Source organism: Oncorhynchus masou, chromosome 26 (assembly GCF_036934945.1).
Source record: "Oncorhynchus masou masou isolate Uvic2021 chromosome 26, UVic_Omas_1.1, whole genome shotgun sequence".
Classification (NCBI taxonomy): domain Eukaryota; kingdom Metazoa; phylum Chordata; class Actinopteri; order Salmoniformes; family Salmonidae; genus Oncorhynchus; species Oncorhynchus masou.
Window position 1 is genome coordinate 3,392,772 of NC_088237.1, and position 21,399 is coordinate 3,414,170.

The following is a 21,399-nucleotide window of genomic DNA, read 5'->3' on the forward strand; positions in this document are numbered from 1 at the left end:
TTCCCAGTCACTTTGCCATGGTTAAATGCGGTGGTTCGCACTTTCAGTTTTGAGCAAATGCTGCCATCTATCCACTGTTTCTGGTTTGGGTAGGTTTTAATAGTTACAGTGGGTACAACATCTCCTATACACTTCCTGATGAACTGTGTATCCGTCAATGTTATTCTCAGAGGCTACCCGGAACATGTCCCAGTTCGTGTGTGCAAAACAATCTTAAAGCATGGAATCTGATTGGTCACACCAGCGTTGAATAGACCTGAGCACATGTATTTCCTGTTTGAGTTTCTGCCTGTAAAAAGGGAGGAGCAAAATGGAGTCGTGATCAGATTTGCCGAAGGAAGGGCGGGGGATAGCCTTGTAGGCATTTTCAAAAAGTTGAGTAGCAGTGGTCCAATGTATTGGTACAACTTTGGTAGCATTTTCCTCAAGTTTGCATTTTTAAAATCCCCAGCTACAATAAATGTGGCCTCAGGATATCTGGTTTCCAGTTTGCATAAAGTTCAGTGTAGTTCTTTGAGGGCCGTTGTGGTATCGGCTTGAAGGGGAATATACATGGCTGTGACTATAGATTGATGGGGGGGACACGAGGATTTAATCAATTTTAGAATAATCTATAACGTAACAAAATGTGGAAAAGTCAAGGGGTCTGAATAATTTCCGAATGCACTGTATGTTGCACTATAGGTGGTGATGCTCTGCTGTTCAAGACACATTCCTGAAGACTAGCCTGTTTTTGACCTTGAGTGTTACCTGTGCTACAGGTGCAACAGATTCTGACCTACGAAGACTCTGTGGCAGCCCACCTGTCCAAGATCTTGACTTCAGATCAGCACTCAGTGGTCATCTCCTCAGCTAAGTATGTTTGTCGCTTCAATCAGTCTGTCTGCCTGCTCACTCCATACCGTTTCTTAGGTGTAGGTTTCCGTTGCCCTGAGTGTGTTGTGTGTTGTGCATGTTCGTAGGGTACTGTGTGAAACAGTGAAGGACTTTGTGGCTCGAGTGGGGAAGGCCTACGAGAAGAACAAGGAGAGCTCCGAGGAGTCAGAGGCTATGGCCAAGAAGGTAAGCTGTGAGGAACCATGGCTTTGTACCAATTATATCACCTTGCTGACATCCCTTCACTGATTTTATGTAAATGACTGGTTTAGGAAATATGGTGGAAACTCCCTCCAGCCATATTTGCATTAATCAAGTGAATCAGAGCTGTGTTGATTGGTCGGTTGGTTGCAGTGTGGGGTTCTGAGGGAAAAGCTGGACTCGCTGCTGAAGACGCTCAACGAGGAGGCGCAGGCATCTACTATGATGCCTGCCCCCCCCCCCACCATCGCTGAGGAGCAGGAGGAGGGCGAGGGAGTTCTGGTGCCATCGTCGCCCGCACCCGCCACCATCTCGTGCTCCCCCAGGCCCCTGACGGCCATCTTTAAACCCAGGGAACAGCTGATGCTGAGAGCCAACAGCCTGAAGAAAGCCATCAGGCAGATAATCGAGCACACTGAGAAAGGTGAGATGTTACCTTCCTACCGCTACTTCTGTTCTAATTGGTATGGGTCAATTCAGGAAGTAAACTGAAAGACTTCCGTGAAAAGCAATTCTGAATATTGGAATTAGATTTACAGTAAGGTTATTTGTCCTGTAAGGGAAGTTTTTGTCTGTGGTAAAAAAACATAGTAGACTATACTGACCGACTTGGCATACTTGATGTTTCATATGTTACATAAAAACAGAGGACAGACGAAAACTTAAATGCCATAAGCATTGCAACAGTAGAGCAGGACTCCTGGGCAATCTTGTGGCCAGTCTCAGATCAGGCTTGCCACCCGTATGATAGTTATTGGAATAGGAATTTCAGTTAACTTCCTGAATTGAGTGAAGTGAAATGGAATGGATGTACCCCGACCCCCATATAATATAGTTGCTATCTATACTTATCCAAAAGAGAGTGGTTTTACCTCTCTACTTTTTCAACATACCTTCTCTTGTTTCTGAACGGTCTTTCTCTCCATTCTTCTATCAGCGGTGGACGAGCAGAATGCCCAGACTCAGGAGGTGTTTGCTTTGGGGGTGGAGGAGGAGGAGGAGGAAGAGCAGGACAAGCTGTCTCTGCAGTCGTCCTACAGCGGGAACGCCTGTAACAGCACCAGGAGCCATCCAGTCCGCAGAGGTTAGTCATTGAACCCTGAGTCTCCTAACCTGGGTCGTGTTAATTTGGTACCAAACATAAGAAAACAGTCCGAACCAGGGAAGGATCACCTTTTAAATTGTTTTTAATTGCATGCCCAAATGAACACGGCCCAGACGAAACGGATGATTTTAATTAAAGATGCGTGCCTATTTAGTATTGAAGATTATCACTTATAAATGTGCATTTTTCAAATTTAAGGAGTGGGCCTTTAATCAAGATCCCAGTGTCTCATGTCTTTCTGTGTCTTTGTTTCATCCTATAGTGTCCAAGACTCCTTGTGAGAAGCTCATCAGCAAAGGAAGCCTGTCAGTGGGCAGTTCTGCGTTACTTCCCGCCCAGACAGGAAGTCGCGAGAACATGCCGATGCTCAACACCAAGATCCTCTACCCAAGTAAAGGCATAAGTTCTCACTAGCTCTGTACCGAGGGCCCTCAGTTCCCCAATCCCAAATCAACCCCTACTCCCTTGGACACTATTGTACACTGTAGTGCTGTGCGATTAGTGCTTTTTGAAGTCTGTTCGATTATAAAAAACAAATCACAATTTTCAATATCTTTTTTAAACAAATGCACTATGCATTATGTGGGTTGAATGCTGTGACAACACAGAATAAAACAATTAATACAAGTCCCTGGATAGTAGTGACTGCCCATTACTGTTAATCACTTACTAACCATCAGTTATTCACATTACTTTACTTTAATAAAATATTTCAGCTGGTATATATAACATTTGTTTTGTTTGATCATATTATTTAATTCCAAGTAATCATCTCATCTCTATAGGACTGCTGCCTATGTTGTCTGACAAAATCACTATTTTAGTAGTTCTTCAAAGCAAAGTACAGTTGAAGTCGGAAGTTTTACATGCACTTAGATTGGAGTCAATTAAACTAGTTTTTAAACCACTCCACAATTGTCTTATTAACAAACTATAGCTTTGACAAGTTGGTTAGGACGTCTACTTCGTCCAACAATTGTTTACAGACAGATTATTTAACATATAGTTCACTGTATCACAATTTCAGATGGGTCAGAAGTCTACAAGTTGACTTTGCCTCTAAACAGCTTGGAAAAATCCAGAAAAAGATGTCATTGCTTTAGAAGCTTCCGATAGGCTAATTGACATAATTTGAGTCACTTGGAGGTGTACCTGTGGATGTCAAGGCCTACCTTCAAACTCAATGCCTCTTTGCTTTACATCATGGGGAAATCAGCCAAGACCTCTTGTCTGGTTCTGGTTCATCCTTGGGAGCAATTTCCAAATGCCTGAAGGTACCACGTTCATCTGTACAAACAATAGTATGTAAGTATAAACTCCATGGGACCACCCAGCCATCATACCGCTCAGGAAGGAGATGCGTTCTGTCTCCTGGAGATGAACGTACTTTGGTGCAAAAAGTGCAAATCAATCCCAGAACACCAGCAACGGACCTTGTAAAGATGCTGGAGGAAACCGGTACAAAAGTATCTATATCCAAAGTCAAACGAGTCCTATATCAACTTAACCTGGAAGGCCGCACAGCAAGGAAGAAGCCACTACTCCAAAATCGCCATTAAAAAAGAGACCAAGTTCGTACTTTTTGGAGAAATGTCCTCTGGTCTGATTAAACAAAAATAGAACTGTTTGGCCATAATGACCATCGTTATGTTTGGAGGAAAAGGGGGCGGCTTGCAAGCTGAAGATCACCATCCCAACCGTGAAGAACGGGGCTGGCAGCATCATGCTGTGGGGGTGCTATTCTGCACAAGGGACTGGTGCACTTCACACAATAGACTGCATCATGAGGAAATAAAATTATGTGGATATATTGAAGCAACATCTCAAGACATCAGTCAGGAAGTTAAAGCTTGGTCGCAAATATGTCTTCCAAATGGACAATAACCCCTAGCATACTTCCAAAGTTGTGGGAAAATGGCTTAAAGACAACAAAGTCAAGGTATTGGAGTGGCCATCACAAAGCCTTGACCTCAATCCCATAGAAAATGTATGGGCAGAACTGAAAAGGCATGTGCAAGCAAGGAGGCCTACAAACCTGACTCAGTTACACCAGCTCAGGAGGAATGGGCCAAAATTCACCCAATTTATTGTGGGAAGCTTGTGGAAGGCTTCCCGAAACGTTTGACCCAAGTTAAACAATTTAAAGACAATGCTACCAAACACTAATTGAGTGTTTGTAAACTTCCGACCCACTGGAAATGTGATGAAAGAAATAAAAGCTGAAATAAATAATTCTCTCTACTATTATTCTGACGTTTCACATTCTTAAAATAACGTGGTGATCCTAACTGACCTAAGACAGGGAATTTTTACTAGGATTAATGTCAGGAATTGTGAAAAACTGAGTTTAAATGTATTTGGTTAAGGTGTATGTAAATTCCAACTTCAACTGTAAATAAGGCATACATTTAGGACTGCTGAATACCAACTATCAATCACTTAGATCATGTATTTTCAGGTAAATATACCTTGCGAAGAAACTGCCTACTATGTATCCCCTCATGATCCGCATTCTTCTGTCCCTTACGTAGCAGGCGAAAAAGAAACACAGACCAGACAAGTATCCACGCAATGGATTATGGTCATTGTAGTTAGGGTAGCCCAGAAAACTTGATAATTATGTAGAACATTGGCCTGTAGGACACTACCGCTCCCAACTACAACGCACAGTTTTGGCATGATCTGATTAATCTCTAGAGAAACTCACATTGAGCTCATTGAACTCACAGAAAATTGAATTCAAATAATTGAACCAACGTTGGACAATTAGTTGTTTAAATAACGAAAAATTGCTGACATTTTGGTTAGTCGCTCAGCTCTAGTGCACCGACTTTTAACAATATTATACTTTATATTCCTGTGATTTACTTTTGCTCTCTTTGTGCTCAATTATCTGTCAGTGTGTGTTAAATGTGTGTGTGTTTATGTGTGTGTTCAGGTCTCAAGGCTGGTATCTCTGGCTCCCTCTCCAGCAGTTCAGTCATCAGCAGACTGTTGGTCAATGCTGACTCCTTCAGCTGCGACCCAGAGACCTTGTGAGTGTCCTGTTTCAGTCTATCTCCTCCTTCCCTTAAAGGGTTAGTTAACTTTTTAGGTTTTAGATTATTTTCAACTCAACTGTTGTTATTTCATCCAAACCGTTTGTAGGTTTTTAGCTGGTTATTAAACAACGTCAAGAATCTCCTGACCAGTGTCTTTGGAGCATGGAGCAATGCTAGTGGAAATGGATTGAACTAGCTAGTGATGTATTGAAAATGAATTTTGCCTTCCTCTTTCCATGTTTCTGCTTTCCCCATGCATTTGAAGTGAACTATCCCTTTAAGCCCAACCTCATCATCATCTACCTTTTGCCCCAGAGTTGTGAGTGACCATATACTGTGTTTGGTTTCAGTGACTGCTACACTGAGAAATGTGTGATGAACAACTACTTTGGGATTGGCCTGGATGCTAAGATCTCACTGGACTTCAACAATAAGAGGGATGAGCATGCTAAGATCTCACTGGACTTCAACAATAAGAGGGATGAGCATCCAGAGAAGTGCAGGTAACTAAGGAATGAGGCAGAGCCTCTTGTCTGCTAACTAAACCAGATACACCCAGTACTGGATAGGGTGATAAGCAGAGATGGAGTCTGATCTCGTGGTCTTTGTCTTGAGACTGCATAAATACAGTGTTGGTCTGGTCACGGTCTCAATACACAGGGTTTGATAGATTGGGTCTGGGTCTCAGTGCAAACTTATACGACAAAAATTACATAAAGTATGTAGAAAAGATTATGGAAATAACAATCACCTAAGTAAAACCTAGACAGTCGGGGAGAATCGAAAATTCAAAAAACTATTAATTCAGGAGTATTTTTGTCTTGGCTGACCGGGCAAGAAGGGCACACCAATTGGGGCCCACTTTGATTTTCTTATAATGTTTGAGCATAAGAACACAGCGTTAGCCAAGGAAAAATGCTCAGAATTGTATGAAATGAGTCCCCGTCAGTGCATTTACGTGAAATCTTTGCAAAATGTCTGTATTGCCACATCAAAATCAAGCATTTTTGGAAGAAACACCCCAAATCTGTTTATAGCTCCGACACATACCGCAAAGACCAACGGCTAAAAGCAGTGAGTGGCAGCGGTGTGTTTTGTCCTTTAGAATAGCAATTTTAGAATAGCAATTTCTTCCAGTTCTGTGCTACTGCTCTCCACAAAGAGCCTAACCTTTGTTTGTTGAACATAAAGTACATTTCTTTGTGTTTGTGTGTGTGTGTGTGTGTGTGTGTGTGTGTGTGTGTGTGTGTGTGTGTGTGTGTGTGTGTGTGTGTGTGTGTGTGTGTGTGTGTGTGTGTGTGTGTGTGTGTGTGTGTGTGTGTGTGTGTGTGTGTGTGTGTGTGTGTGTGTGTGTTGTGGCTCAGTCACTGTGTTCATTTGTGGTTCGGTTTGTGTTAAGGAGTCGCACCAAAAACATGATGTGGTACGGGGTTCTGGGCACCAAGGAGCTGCTGCATCGCACCTACAAGAACCTAGAGCAGAAGGTATTGTTGGAGGTAAGAAAACACAACAGTAGCCAATTTGGTGCAACTAAGGGTACATTGAGATTTTGTCTGAATATTCTGGGTGGAGCCAATGGTTTTTCAATGGGTGTCATCCATTGCAGGATGAATGACAATGGAGATGAGTTGAAATTGTCCAACAAAAAACTTGTACGACAAAGAACAATATATTTGCCTATGTTCGTGCGCAAATCCGTAAAAAAAGCAGAGATGCGTTAACATTTCAACAGACAAAAACGGACAATGATGAACGTCATATACTATTTTATCTGTGTCATGCGCCTCAGTGTGCCATACACTAAAGAGACTTGACTGTCATACCATAACCCTGACCCTAACCCTGTTGGGCAATCTGGGATTGGCATATCCGTTTTTAGACTTTTCAATTAATGTCTGGTGGTGTTAATTGTGATTGTGGGAGTTTGTAACCGAACATATGCAGACAGTTTTGTTCTGTTACTGTATGATAATGTGTGTGTGTGTGTGTGTGTTTAGTGCGACGGGAGGCCTATCCCCCTCCCCAGCCTGCAGGGCATAGCTGTCCTGAACATCCCAAGCTATGCAGGCGGCACCAACTTCTGGGGCGGGACCAAAGAGGATGATGTAAGTGTCATCAAAACCCTCTCTTTGTGTTGTTGTTGCATAAGTACAATATGACTCTATAGGCAGCTGGATATTTTTTTATAACACTAATACATAAAGATTATATGACATTGTAGCAGTACTCACATTGTTCCTCCACATTTTCGTGTTTAATGTTACTAAAGCATCTTTAGGTCTTTGTTATGTAAATTGCATGTATTCGTAATATTTGTATAATAATAATTATTATTATTCATCCCCTTCCCTTTACAAAACCAGAATACCCCCTGAACAAATCTAACCCATTTCACATCAACCCCCCCCCCCCAGTCAGCGTTCATGTGCGACTAACCACATATGAGATATACAATGAGTGTATAAATCATGCTCTTTTCATGACATAGACTGGCCAGGTGAATCCAGGTGAAAGTTATGATCCCTTATTGATGTCACTTGTTAAATAGATGAAGTGGAGGAGATGGGTTAAAAAACAAGCCTTGAGACATGGATTGTGTATGTATGCCATTCAGAGGGTTCAAAACATATTGATGCAGTAGTAGCTAAGATGGGGGGAAGTCTGTCTATAATAAAGCAATGCTCTGCCTTAACACTATCAACAAGGCAGGTCCTACAGGCCCTAGACTACTGTTCGGTCGTGTGTTCAGATGCCACAAAAAAGGACTTAGGGAAATTGCAATTGGTTCAGAACAGGGCAGGACGGTTGGTTCTTGAATGGACACAAAGAGTTAATATTAATAATATGCATGTCAATCTCTCCTGGCTGAAAGTGGAGGAGAGATTGACTTCATCACCACTTTTATTTATGAGTGGTGTTGACATGTTGAATGCACCAAGCTGTCTGTCTAAACTACTGGCACACACCTCGGACACCCATGCATACCCCACAAGACGAGGTCTCTTCACAGTCCACAAGTCCAGAACAAACAATGGGAGGCACACAGTACTACATAGAGCCATGACTACATGGAACTCTATTCCACATCAAGTTACTGATGCAAGCAGTAAAATTAGATTTAAAAAACAGATGAAAAAACACCTTATGGAATAGCGGGAACTGTGAAGCAACACAAACATTGGCACAAACACATGCATACACACACACACACACACAATAACATACGCCCGTTACATACACATGGATTTAGTACTGTAGATGCAGTGGAAGTCGGAAGATTACATACACATTAGCCAAATACATTTAAACTCAGTTTTTCACAATTCCTGACATTAATCCTCTTAAAAATTCCCTGTCTTAGGTCAGTTAGGATCACCACGTTATTTTAAGAATGTGAAATGTCAGAATAATAGTAGAGAGAATGATTTATTTCAGCTTCTATTTCTTTCATCACATTCCCAGTGGGTCAGAAGTTTACATACACTCAATTAGTGTTTGGTAGCATTGCCTTTAAATTGTTTAATTCTTGCAGCTCCCCCCTACTTTGTGCAATTTCCACCTGAAGACATACCCAAATCTAACAGCATGTAGCTCAGGCACAGAACCAAGGATATGCATATTCTTGGTACCATTTGAAAGAAAACACTCTGAAGTTTGTGTAAATGTGAATTGAATGTAGGAGAATAACACACAATAGACCTGGTTTAGATAAAACAATGAAAAAAAACATATGTTTTTTTATTTTATTTTTGTATCATCATCTTTAAAATGAACAAGATAAAACAAACATTCAGATAGGATTATGGGGACAATTTCAGTAAAAAAATATAAGAGGGCAACAGTACTTGTGCAAATTTTCAGAATGATAACTTCCAAAATGAGTGTGCTACATGACATTTGTCATGAAGTCACCCAAGTGTCCCACACAAGTAGCCCAAAATGTACCCAAGTGGCCAAATTGGTGAAGGTATACATTTTAAAACAAATAACTATATACAAAATACCAAAATGATATTCTAACACCCCCCAAAAAAAATTGAGAAAAATAAATGGAAAAAAAATGAAATAAAAATAATAAAAATAATTGATAAAAAATAATTGATAAAAAAATAATAATATATATATACATTTACAAAATAACATGGGTAACTATTTACACACTTTCAATATTTGGAAGACCCTCAGTCCTCTTATCAAATCAAATCAATGTATATAGCCCCAGCCTAAAACCCCAAACAGCAAGCAATTCAGGTGTATAAGCACGGTGGCTAGGAAAAACTCCCTAGAAAGGCAAAAACCTAGGAAGAAACCTAGAGAGGAACCAGGCTATGAGGGGTGGCCAGTCCTCTTCTGGCTGTGCCGGGTGGAGATCACAGTGGTTGTAGAGGGAGCAACAGGACAGCACCTCAAGAGTAAAAATTAACAGTTTAGGGTTCCATAGCCGAAGGCAGAACAGTTGAAACTGGAACAGCGGCATGGCCAGGTGGGCTGGGGATAGCAAGGAGTCATCAAGCATTTGTGTAAGTTTATCATAGCCTAGCATAGCATTATGCCTTGCTAGCAGCAGGCAACCTTGTCACGGAAATCAGAAAAGCAATCAAATTAAATCGTTTACCTTTGATGAACTTTGGATGTTTTCACTCACGAGACTCCCAGGTAGACAGCCAAAGTTAATTTTTTCCCGAAATATTATTTTTGTAGGCGAAATAGCTCCGTTTGTTCTTCACGTTTGGCTGAGAAATCGCCCGGAAATTGCGGTCACCACAACGCCGAAAAATATTCCAAATTAGCTCCATAATATCGACAGAAACATGGCAAATGTTGTTTAGAATCCATCCTCAAGGTGTTTTTCTAATATCTATTTGATAATATATCCGTCGGGACAATTCGTTTTTCACTAGGACCGATTGGAGTAATTGCTACCTCTGTATTTTACGCGAGAATCTCTCTCGGAGCCACCATGTGACCACTTACGCAATGTTGCCGCCTACGGCTGTTCTTCAACAGAAATGCGTAAAACTACGTCACAATGCTGAAGACACCTTGGGGAATACGTAGAAAGCGTAAGCTCGTTGATGGTACATTCACAGCTGAATAGGGAGTCATTGGAAAGCAGCGCTTTCAAAACTTGGGGCACTTCCGGATTGGATTTTTCTCAGGCTTTCGCCTGCAACATCAGTTCTGTTATACTCACAGACAATATCTTTACAGTTTTGGAAACGTTAGAGTGTTTTCTATCCAAAGCTGTCAATTATATGCATATTCTAGCATCTTTTCCTGACAAAATATCCCGTTTGAAACGAGAACATTTTTTTCCCAAAAATGAATATACTGCCCCCTAACACCACATAGGACACTGGATAAGACTCCCATTCGGAGTCAGTGTCACCGTGAAAGAAAATGTTCAGTTAGAATAGTTTCACATATGAGCCCTGTATCAACAGGTATAATAAACAGATATATATATAGAGAGTTGTAGGTTGAATATATTAGGTTGAATATATTATTATTACCTGCTAGATCTACTGTCTCTTTTATATTATGACATTCCAGCTAGATCTACTGTCTTTATTATATTACAACAGACCAGCTGTATCTACTGTCTCCATTTCACTTTGGCCATTGATGTGGTCCTGCCCTCTCCTCAACAGCCTCAAATAGGCTATTTAATGTGGGTTGGGGTGGGGCGGCAGGCACACGCATCTCACATTTCATGACATTACATGTTTATATATTGCTTCTAAATGTAAAAAAAAAAATCACAAATAATATTTTATATTATTAATTTCAAACAAGGGCATTAGCATGATAATAACTTACCAGTCCAAAACGATGTCCTCTCCCGTTCAAAAATTATTCCTCCACAATCGCTAAATGAAGCGTCCTACAACAATCTCTGTCTCACCTTCCCAATCAATCTAAAATTGTGTGTACATCTGTATATCTAGACTTAGATTTAGCTTTCCCTGACTTAGTCGCCATAATGATTGATATATAAACAGCTGAATCTGCGCGTTCACCAAACAATGCAGTGCGTAATATGCGTAGCTCTTTCCGGTATGAAACTTCAATAACAAATGACTCACTTTACGCTGACGCTTACTACATGGGTTGGTCTTGCAACACATAAACATGGCGTATTGCCGTTTAGCTCAGCTCATTGGCTATCTACCCAGCTAGATTTCAAGACGAACAGTGGTCATTGGGTTAAAAGACAGTCAATCAACGAAACAGCGGGCAAATCATTGGTGCACAATGATGTCATGACTTGTTGTCTTCAAATCGGTTTCTTTCAGTCAATACGTCCCGCAAAATAGCCCATCACGTTTGATTGTGTTACTATTGTGTTACAATCAAACCAGTTGATTGCAGTGAAACCAAACATGACTGGAAAAGTCACGTTCTGTGTGGGTTATTTACCTGGAATGTGTCGTCGAAAATGGAATGAGACGGAATTCACGACACAAGCGGTTCACAAAATGTTTTGTGTTAGGCTATAAAAACGGATTTTATCAAACAAAAGATCATGCATTGTGTAACAATGAGCATTGGAATTGCAAACAGACGAAGATCGTCAAAGGTAAACGATTTATTTTAATGCAGTTTTTGATTATGTTACGCCTGTGCTGGTTAAATTTATTTTTATTTTTATGGGGCTCTATGCTCAGATAATCGCATCGCATTCTTTCGCAGTAAATAATTGTTTTAATCTGACAACGCAGTTGGATTAGTAAGATTCTAGGCTTTCGATACATGTGAGACATTGTTTAATATTAATGTGAATGTTTAATATGACTATTTATATAGCGATCACCGTATGTTGTGGAATTTCAGCCCGCTAGCGGGTTCCGTGCGCAGAGAGGTTAACTTGGATCAAACGTATCGGGTAAACTTCCACAAGCTTCCCACAATAAGTTGGTTGACAGAGCTGGTGTAACTGAGTCAGGTTTGTAGGCCTCCTTGCTCGCACACGCTTTTTCAGTTTGGCCCACAAATATTCAATATGATTGAGTTCAGGGCTTTGTGATGGCCAGTCCAATACCTTGACTTTGTTGTCCTTAACTTCCTATGGGCAGCGTCCCACCTGAAATTGCAGAGCGCAAAATTCAAACTACAGACTTATAAATATTTCACTTTCATACAATCACAAGTGTAATACATCAAAATAAATCTTAACTTCTTATTACTCCAGCCGCTGTGTCAGATTTCAAAAAGGCTTTACGGAGTAAGCACGCAATGCGATTATCTGAGGACAGCGCCCCGCATACAAAAGCATGAAAAATATATTTCAACCAGGCAGGTGCACCAAGAAAGTCAGAATTAGCGATATAATAAATAACTTACCTTTGATGATCTTCTTCTGTTGGCACTCCAAAAGGTCCCAGATACATCACAAATTGTCCTTTTGTTCGATAATGTCTTTCTTTATATCCATAAAAACTCAGTTTTGCTGGCACGCTTCAGTCAATAATCCACCCAGTTTCCGTCCATCAAAATGCATACAAAATGAATACCAAACGTTACTGATAAACTTTTAAAAATTTAAGACGGAGAATCATTATTGCCTTTACCGGAGAAAAATACCAAAGAACACGCTCTCATCCACGCACTTGGAAACACTACAGCCAAACTGGGAGCCACCTAGAAAAACTACAATTTCTGGCTAATTTATCCAAAAACCAGCATGAAACTCTTTCTAAAGACTGTTGACATCTAGTGGAAGCCCTAGGAACTGCAATCTGGGAGGATTTCGCCAATAAAAGTGTCAGCCATTGAAAACAGTGGTAGGCTGAAAATGTTTTTTTGAGGGTGGGATGGTTTGTCCTCGGGGTTTCGCCTGCCATATCAGTTATGTTATACTCACAGACATTATTTTAACAGTTTTGGAAATTTTAGAGTGTTTTATATCCAAATCTACAAATTATATGCATATCCTAGCTTCTGGGCCTGAGTAACAGGCAGTTTACTTTGGGCATGCTTTTCATCCGGACGTGAAAATAATGCCCCCATACCCAAAAGAGGTTAAGCCATTTTGCCATAACTTTGGAAGTATGTTTGGGGTCACTGTCCATTTGGAAGACCCATTTGCGACCAAGCTTTGATTTCCTGACTTATGTCTTGAGATGTTGCTTCAATATATCCACATAATTTCCTTTCCTCATGATGTCATGTATTTTGTGAAGTGCTCCAGGCCCTCCTGCAGCAAAGCACCCCCACATCATGATGCTGCCACCCCCGTGCTTCATGTTTGGGATGTTGTTCTTCGGCTTGCAAGCCTACCCCATTTTCCTCCAAACATAACGATGGTCATTATGGCCAAACAGTTCTATTTTTGTTTCATCAGACCAGAGGACATTTCTCCAAAAAGTACGATCTTTGTCCCCATGTGCAGATGCAAACCATAGTCTGGATTTTTTATGGCGGTGTTGGGGCAGTGGCTTCTTCTTTGCTGAGTGGCCTTTCAGGTTATGTCGATATAGGACTCGTTTGACTCTGGATATAGATACTTTTGTACCTGTTTCCTCCAGCATCTTCACCAGGTCGTTTGCTGTTGTTCTGGGATTGATTTGCACTTTTCACACCAAAGTACGTTCATCTCTAGGAGACAGAACACGTCTCCTTCCTGAGCTGTATGATGGCTGCATGGTCCCATGGTGTTTATACTTGCGTACTATTATTTGTACAGATGAACATGGTACCTTCAGGCGTTTGGAAATTGCTCACAAGAATGAGCCGATTTCTTTTGATTTTCCCATTATGTCATGCAAAGAGGCACTGAGTTTGAAGATAGGCCTTGAAATACATCCACAGGTACACCTCAAATTTTCTAAAATTATGTCAATTAGCCTATCAGAAACATCTAAAGCAATGACTTTCCAAGCTGTTTAAAGGCACAGCCAACTTGGTGTATGTAAACATCTGACCCACTGGAATTGTGATACAGTGAATTATAAGTGAAATAATCTGTCTGTAAACAATTGTTGGAAAAATTACTTGTGTCATATACAAAGTAGATGTCCTAACCGACTTGCCAAAACTATAGTTTGTTAGCAAGACATTTGTGGAGTGGTTGTAAATTAGTTTTAATTAATCCAATCTAAGTGAATGTAAACTTCCTACCAAATAGAGATTTAGTACTGTAGATATGTGGTAGTGGTGGAGTAGGTGCCTGAGGGCACACCGTGTTGTGAAATCTGTGAATATATTGTCATGTTTTTAAAAATGTATAAACTGCATTAATGGGGATCCATAATAAATATAAATGGGCAAGACGAAAGATTCAAGTGAATTTGAACGGGTTATGGTAGTAGGTGCCAGGCGCACCGGTTTGAGTGTGTCAAGAACTGCAATGCTGCTGGGTTTTTCACGCTCAACTGATGTCCACCACCCAATGGACATCCAGCCAACTTGACACTATGGGAAGCATTGGAGTCAACATGGGCAAGCATCCCTGTGGAATGCTTTCGACACCTTGTAGAGTTCATGCCCTTACACATTGAGGCTGTTCTGAAGGCAAAAGGGAGTGTAACTCAATATTAGGAAGGTGTTTTTAATGTTTTTTACACTCAGTGTGTACAGTACATTCGGAAAGTATTGAGACCCCTTGACTTTTTCTACATTTTGTTAAGTAACAGACTTATTCTAAAATGTATTAAAATGTTTTTCCCTATCATCAATCTACACACAATACCCCATTATGACAAAGCAACAAATGTTTTTTAGACATTTTTTCTAATTTATAAAAAATGAAAAACAGAAGAAAAAAACAGACCCTTTACTCAGCACTTTGTTGAAGCACCTTTGGCAGTGATTACAGCCTCAAGTCTTCTTCGGTACGATGCTTGCAGATCCTCTCAAGCTCTGTGAGGTTGGATGGGGAGTGTCGCTGCACAGCTATTTTCAGGTCTCTCCAGAGATGTTCGATTGGGTTCAAGTCTGGGCTCTGGCTGGGCTACTCAAGATAATTCAGAGACTTGTCTTGGCTGTGTGGTTAGGGTCGTTGTCCTGTTGGAAGGTCGCCCCAGTCTGAAGTCCAGAGCGCTCTAGAGCATCTTTGCCTCGATCCTGACGAGTCTCCCAGTCCTTGCCACTGAAAAACATCCCCACAGCATCATGTTGCCACCATCATGCTTCACCGTAGAGAAGGTGCCTTATTTACTCCAGACGTGATACTTGGCATTCAGGCGAAAGAGTTCAATCTTGGTTTCATCAGACCAGAGAATCTTGTTTCTCATGGTCTGAGAGTCTTTTGGGTGCCTTTTGGCAATCTCCAAACGGGCTGTTGTGTCTTTTACTGCGAAGTGGCTTCCATCTGGTCACTCTACCATAAAGGCCTAATTGATGTAGTGCTGCAGAGATGGTTGTCCTTCTGAAAGGTTGTCCCATCTCCACAGAGGAACTCTAGAGCTCTGTCAGAGTGACCATTGGGTTTTTGGTCACCTTCCTGACCAAGGCCCTTCTCACTCGATTGCTCAGTTTGGCCGGGCAGCCAGCTCTTGGAAGAGTCTTGGTGGTTCCAAACCTCTTCCATTTAATAATGATGGAGACCACTGTGTTCTTTGGGGACCTTCAATGCTGCAGAAAGGATTTGGTAGCCTTCCCCAGATCTGTTCCTCGGCACGATCCTGTCTCGGAGCTCTATGGACTATCCCTTGACCTCATGGCTTGGTTTTTGCTCTGGCATGCACTGTGAAACCTTATATAGACAGGTGTGTGCCTTTCCGAAATCTTGTCTAATCAATAGAATTTACCACAGGTGGACTCTAATCAAGTTGTAGAAACATCTCAAGGATGGTCAATGGAAACATAATGCACCTGAGCTCAATTTCGAGTCTCATAGCAAATGGTGTGAATAAGTTTCTGTCTTTGGTGTTTAATAAAGTTGCAAACATTTTAAAAACACTGTTTTCACTTCGTGTGTAGATTGCTGAGGAAATTGTTTTATTTAATCCATTTTAGACTAAGGCTGTAACATTACAAAATGAAGAAATAGTCAAGGGGTCTGAATACTTTCTGAAGGCACAGTATGTTCACACCCCCTGACTTAAATATTTTTTGTGTTACAGCCTGAATTTAAAATCAATTACATTTGGATTTTTTTTGTCACTGACCTACATACAATACCCCATAATGTCAGTGGAATTATGTTTTTCAAAATGTTTACAAATTAATTTGAAAAAACACAGACATGTCTGAGTCAATAAGTATTCAACACCTTGGTTATGGCAAGCCTGAATAAGTTCAAGAGTAAACATTTGCTTACCAAGTCAAATAAGGCAAAGGACCAAACAGATTTAATCACAAATATCAGGGAGGTTTTCCAATGCCTCACAAAGAAGGGCACCTATTGGTAGATGTGTAAAGTACGAAAACCAGACATTGAATATCCATTTGAGTATGGTGAAGTTGTTAATTACACATTGGAGTGTTTATCAATACACTGTTACTACAAAGATACAGGCGTCCTTCCTAACTCAGTTGTCAGAGAGGACGGTGACTGCTTACAGATTTTTTACGTTTACCCACCTACCAGTAAGTGCTCTTCTTTACGAGGCATTGGAAAACCTCCCTGGTCTTTGTAATTTAATCTTTGTTTGAAATTCACTGCTCGACTGAGGGATTATTGTATGTGTGGGGTACAGAGATGAGGTAGTCATTCATGTTATACACTATTATTGCACACAGTGTGCACTTATTTAGGCTTGCCATAACAAAGGGTTTGAATACTTATTGACTCAAGACATTTCAGCTTTTAGTTTTTATTAATTTGAATAAAAGTCTAAAAACAAAATTCCATGTATGGGGTATTGTGTGTGTAAGCCAGTGATACAACCTCAATTTAATCTATTTTAAATTCAGGCTGTAACACAACAATGTTTTGAATAGGTCAAGGGGTGTGAATACTTTCTGAAGGCACTGTATATGTGACATGTGCAGAGGGGTGTTGCCACTTGACCACAGCTCTGCACAATACAGTGCCTTGCGAAAGTATTCGGCCCCCTTGAACTTTGCAAACTTTTGCCACATTTCAGGCTTCAAACATAAAGATATAAAACTGTATTTTTTTGTGAAGAATCAACAACAAGTGGGACACAATCATGAAGTGGAACGACATTTTTTGGATATTTCAAACTTTTTGAACAAATCAAAAAATGAAAAATTGGGCGTGCAAAATTATTCAGCCCCCTTAAGTTAATACTTTTAGCGCCACCTTTTGCTGCGATTACAGCAGTAAGTCGCTTGGGGTATGTCTCTATCAGTTTTGCACATCGAGAGACTGAATCTTTTTCCCATTCCTCCTTGCAAAACAGCTCGAGCTCAGTGAGGTTGGATGGAGAACATTTGTGAACAGCAGTTTTCTTTTCTTTCCACAGATTCTCGATTGGATTCAGGTCTGGACTTTGACTTGGCCATTCTAACACCTGGATATGTTTATTTTTGAACAATTCCATTGTAGATTTTGCTTTTTGTTTTGGATCATTGTCTTGTTGGAAGACAAATCTCCGTCCCAGTCTCAGGTCTTTTGCAGACTCCATCAGGTTTTCTTCCAGAATGGTCCTGTATTTGGCTCCATCCATCTTCCCATCAATTTTAACCATCTTCCCTGTCACTGGTGAAGAAAAGCAGGCCCAAACCATGATGCTGCCACCACCATGTTTGACAGTGGGTATGGTGTGTTCAGGGTGATGAGCTGTGTTGCTTTTACGCCAGACATAACGTTTTGCATTGTTGCCAAAAAGTTCAATTTTGGTTTCATCTGACCAGAGCACCTTCTTCCACATGTGTCTCCCAGGTGGCTTGTGGCAAACTTTAAACAACACTTTTTATGGATATCTTTAAGAAATGGCTTTCTTCTTGCCACTCTTCCATAAAGGCCAGATTTGTGCAATATACGACTGATTGTTGTCCTATGGACAGAGTCTCCCACCTCAGCTGTAGATCTCTGCAGTTCATCCAGAGTGATCATGGGCCTCTTGGCTGCATCTCTGATCAGTCTTCTCCTTGTATGAGCTGAAAGTTTACAGGGAGGGCCAGGTCTTGGTAGATTTGCAGTGGTCTGATACTCCTTCCATTTCAATATTATCGCTTGCACAGTGCTCCTTGGGATGTTTAAAGCTTGGGAAATCTTTTTGTATCCAAATCCGGCTTTAAACTTCTTCACAACAGTATCTCGGACCTGCCTCGTGTGTTCCTTGTTCTTCATGATGCTCTCTGTGCTTTTAACAGACCTCTGAGACTATCACAGTGCAGGTGCATTTATACGGAGACTTGATTACACACAGGTGGATTGTATTTATCATCATTAGTGATTTAGGTCAACATTGGATCATTCAGAGATCCTCACTGAACTTCAGGAGAGAGTTTGCTGCACTGAAAGTAAAGGGGCTGAATAACTTTGCACGCCCAATTTTTCAGTTTTTGATATGTTAAAAAAGTTTGAAATATCCAATAAATGTCGTTCCACTTCATGATTGTGTCCCACTTGTTGTTGATTCTTCACAAAAAATACAGTTTTTATCTTTATGTTTGAAGCCTGAAATGTGGCAAAAGGTCGCAAAGTTCAAGGGGGCCGAATACTTTCGCAAGGCACTGTATATTTGGAATTTACACTTAGTCTACAAAACATATGAAACACCTGCTCTTTCTATGACACCGACTGACCAGGTGAATCCAGGTGAAAAATCCACTTCAGTCAGTGTAGATGAAGGGGGAGACGGGTAATAATATATACTTTTAAGCCTTGAGACATGGATTGTGTATGTGTGCCATTCAGATGGTGAATGTGCAAAAGACAAAATATTCAAGTGCCTTTGAGTGGGGTATGGTAGCAGGTGCCAGGCACAACGGTTTGAGTGCTCAAAAGTTTCCTTTGTGTATCAAGAATGGTCCACCACCCAAAGGACATCCAGCCAACTTGACACAACTATGGGAAGCATTGGAGTCAACATGGGCCTTGTAGAGCTCATGCCCCAATGACTCAATATTAGGAAGGTGTTCCTAATGTTTTGTACAATCAGTTTATGTAAAAAATGACATGTCCTCATCCCTGCAGACGTTCACGGCGCCGTCCTTTGACGATAAGATCCTGGAGGTGGTGGCGGTGTTTGGCAGCATTCAAATGGCTGTGTCCAGAGTCATCAACCTGCAGCACCACCGTATCGCACAGGTAACACACACAACATTTTCACAAACTCTTGAGAGTGTGGAATCCCTCCACATCCTCATAGAGGATCTAGATACTTTTTCAAACCTCTCTGGATTAAAACCAAATTGCGATAAATATTATGTATTCGAACACAAGAAAAGACATATTTTACATTACCGTGTAGTTTACCAATAAAGTTTTCTGACGGGGATGTGGACGTACTCAGTATACATATCCCGAAAGCAAGAAATAATCTCACTCCAATACATTTTAATAGAAAATTAGCAAAAGTAGATAAGATCTTGCTGCCATGGGAAGGAAAATAGCTGTCTATTTGTGGAAAATTCTGCCTGATTTATCTCTTTAGTCACATCACAGTTGACCTATTTGCTTATGGTTTTGCCTACACCTAACAAATTCGGAGTGCAGAAATGATTAAATATTAAAGCATTAGACCTTTCACTAAAGGCGTCAGTCATACAAAAGTTATACTTAAACCAATCTGGTTCTCTTGCAAATTAGTAAGAATGTCTCATCCGATGTTCAAGAATGGCCCCTTTTCCCATTATTCAGATTACAGCCGCTCACTTTCGGTTATTTGAAAACAAAATTATCTCAAAAATATAGTTATTTTTTTAACAAGCCATAAAAAGTTGGTTGCAATTTCAGTTTAATCCACCAGAAAAGACAGAAGAAATAATACAACAAATATTGTGATTAAACTCAAGTATACTAATTGATATAAAACGTTATTTAAAATAAAATAAAAATACATTTACAAAAAGTTATAATATTTGTAAATTAGATCATAAATAGAACTGGTGGAGTTATGTCACACATGGAGCTAACACAAATAAATGGAAATGTATGCTCTACCCAAAATTACAACCAAGTAATTGCAGCATTACCACAAAAATGGAAGAGGCAAGTGAAGGGGGAAAAAGTAAGGAACTTGTCTGTCGGCCCTGCATTATGGCTGCAATCCCGTTAACAAGAGCGATATGACAACAACCAGTGAAAGTACAGGGCGCCATATTCAAAAGAACATAAATCTCATAATTAAAATTCCTCAAACATACATGTATCTTATATGGTTTTCAAGGTAGTCTTGTTGTTAATCCCACCACAGTGTCCGATTTCAAATAGGATTTACAGGGAAAGCACCACAAACGAATATGTTAGGTCACCAACAACTCACTAAAATACACAGCCAATTTTACCAGCCAAAGAGAGAAAAAAAAGCACAAATAGATATAAAATTAATCACTAACCTTTGATAATCTTCATCAGATGACACTCATAGGACTTCGTGTTACACAATACATGTATGTTGTGTTTGATAAAGTTCATATTTATATAAAAAAATCGGAGTTTACAGTGGCGCGTTACATTCACTAGTTCCAAAAACATCCAGTGATTTTGCATAGCCACATCGATTCAACAGAAATACTCATCATAAATGTAGATGATGTTATACACATGGATGTTATACACATGGAATTATAGATATACCTCTCTTTAATGCAACCGCTGTGTCAGATTTCAAAAAAATCAGAATAATAGTCGCATAGCCGCCGTGTTGGAGTCAACTATAACCCTAAATGACATGCTAAATATTCCCTTACCTTTGATTATCTTCATCAGAAAGTCTCCCAGGAATCCCAGGTCCACAATAAATGCTTGATTTGTTTGATAATGTCCATTATTTATGTCCAATTAGCTACTTTTGTTAGCGCGTTTGGTACACCTATCCAAACACTGGAGCTGGTCGACAGTTTCTTCGGACAAAAACTTCAAAAAGTTATATTACATGTCGAAGAAACATTTCAAACTAACTACGTAATCAATCTCATTAGGATGTTTTTAACATATAGCTTCAATAGTTCCAACCAGAGAATTGCTTTGTGTCTAGAGGATGAACAGAACGCAGGAAGATATCATTTGCTTTGCGCGTGACCTAGAACTGGCACTCTGCCAGTAGTCTGATGCATTCTGTTCTTATTCAGCCCCACTTCACAGCAGAATCTTCA

The 21,399-nt window shown here is 40.3% G+C and overlaps 1 protein-coding gene across 4 annotated transcripts in view; it reads left to right on the plus strand.

The window, feature by feature from the left end:
* The window catches only part of LOC135514645 (diacylglycerol kinase delta-like), a 125,179-nt gene that overhangs the window by 65,380 nt on the left and 38,400 nt on the right, over positions 1-21,399 (plus strand). For 3 of the 4 annotated variants that reach the window (XM_064938108.1, XM_064938110.1, XM_064938111.1), the window contains 10 exons: positions 762-856; positions 963-1,062; positions 1,231-1,501; positions 2,015-2,161; positions 2,445-2,573; positions 5,121-5,217; positions 5,574-5,726; positions 6,623-6,719; positions 7,221-7,328; positions 19,277-19,390. In XM_064938108.1, coding sequence (XP_064794180.1) covers positions 762-856; positions 963-1,062; positions 1,231-1,501; positions 2,015-2,161; positions 2,445-2,573; positions 5,121-5,217; positions 5,574-5,726; positions 6,623-6,719; positions 7,221-7,328; positions 19,277-19,390 — 1,311 coding nt within the window. The remainder of the gene's footprint in view (positions 1-761; positions 857-962; positions 1,063-1,230; positions 1,502-2,014; positions 2,162-2,444; positions 2,574-5,120; positions 5,218-5,573; positions 5,727-6,622; positions 6,720-7,220; positions 7,329-19,276; positions 19,391-21,399) is intronic. The other variant, XM_064938109.1, reaches the window with a different exon arrangement.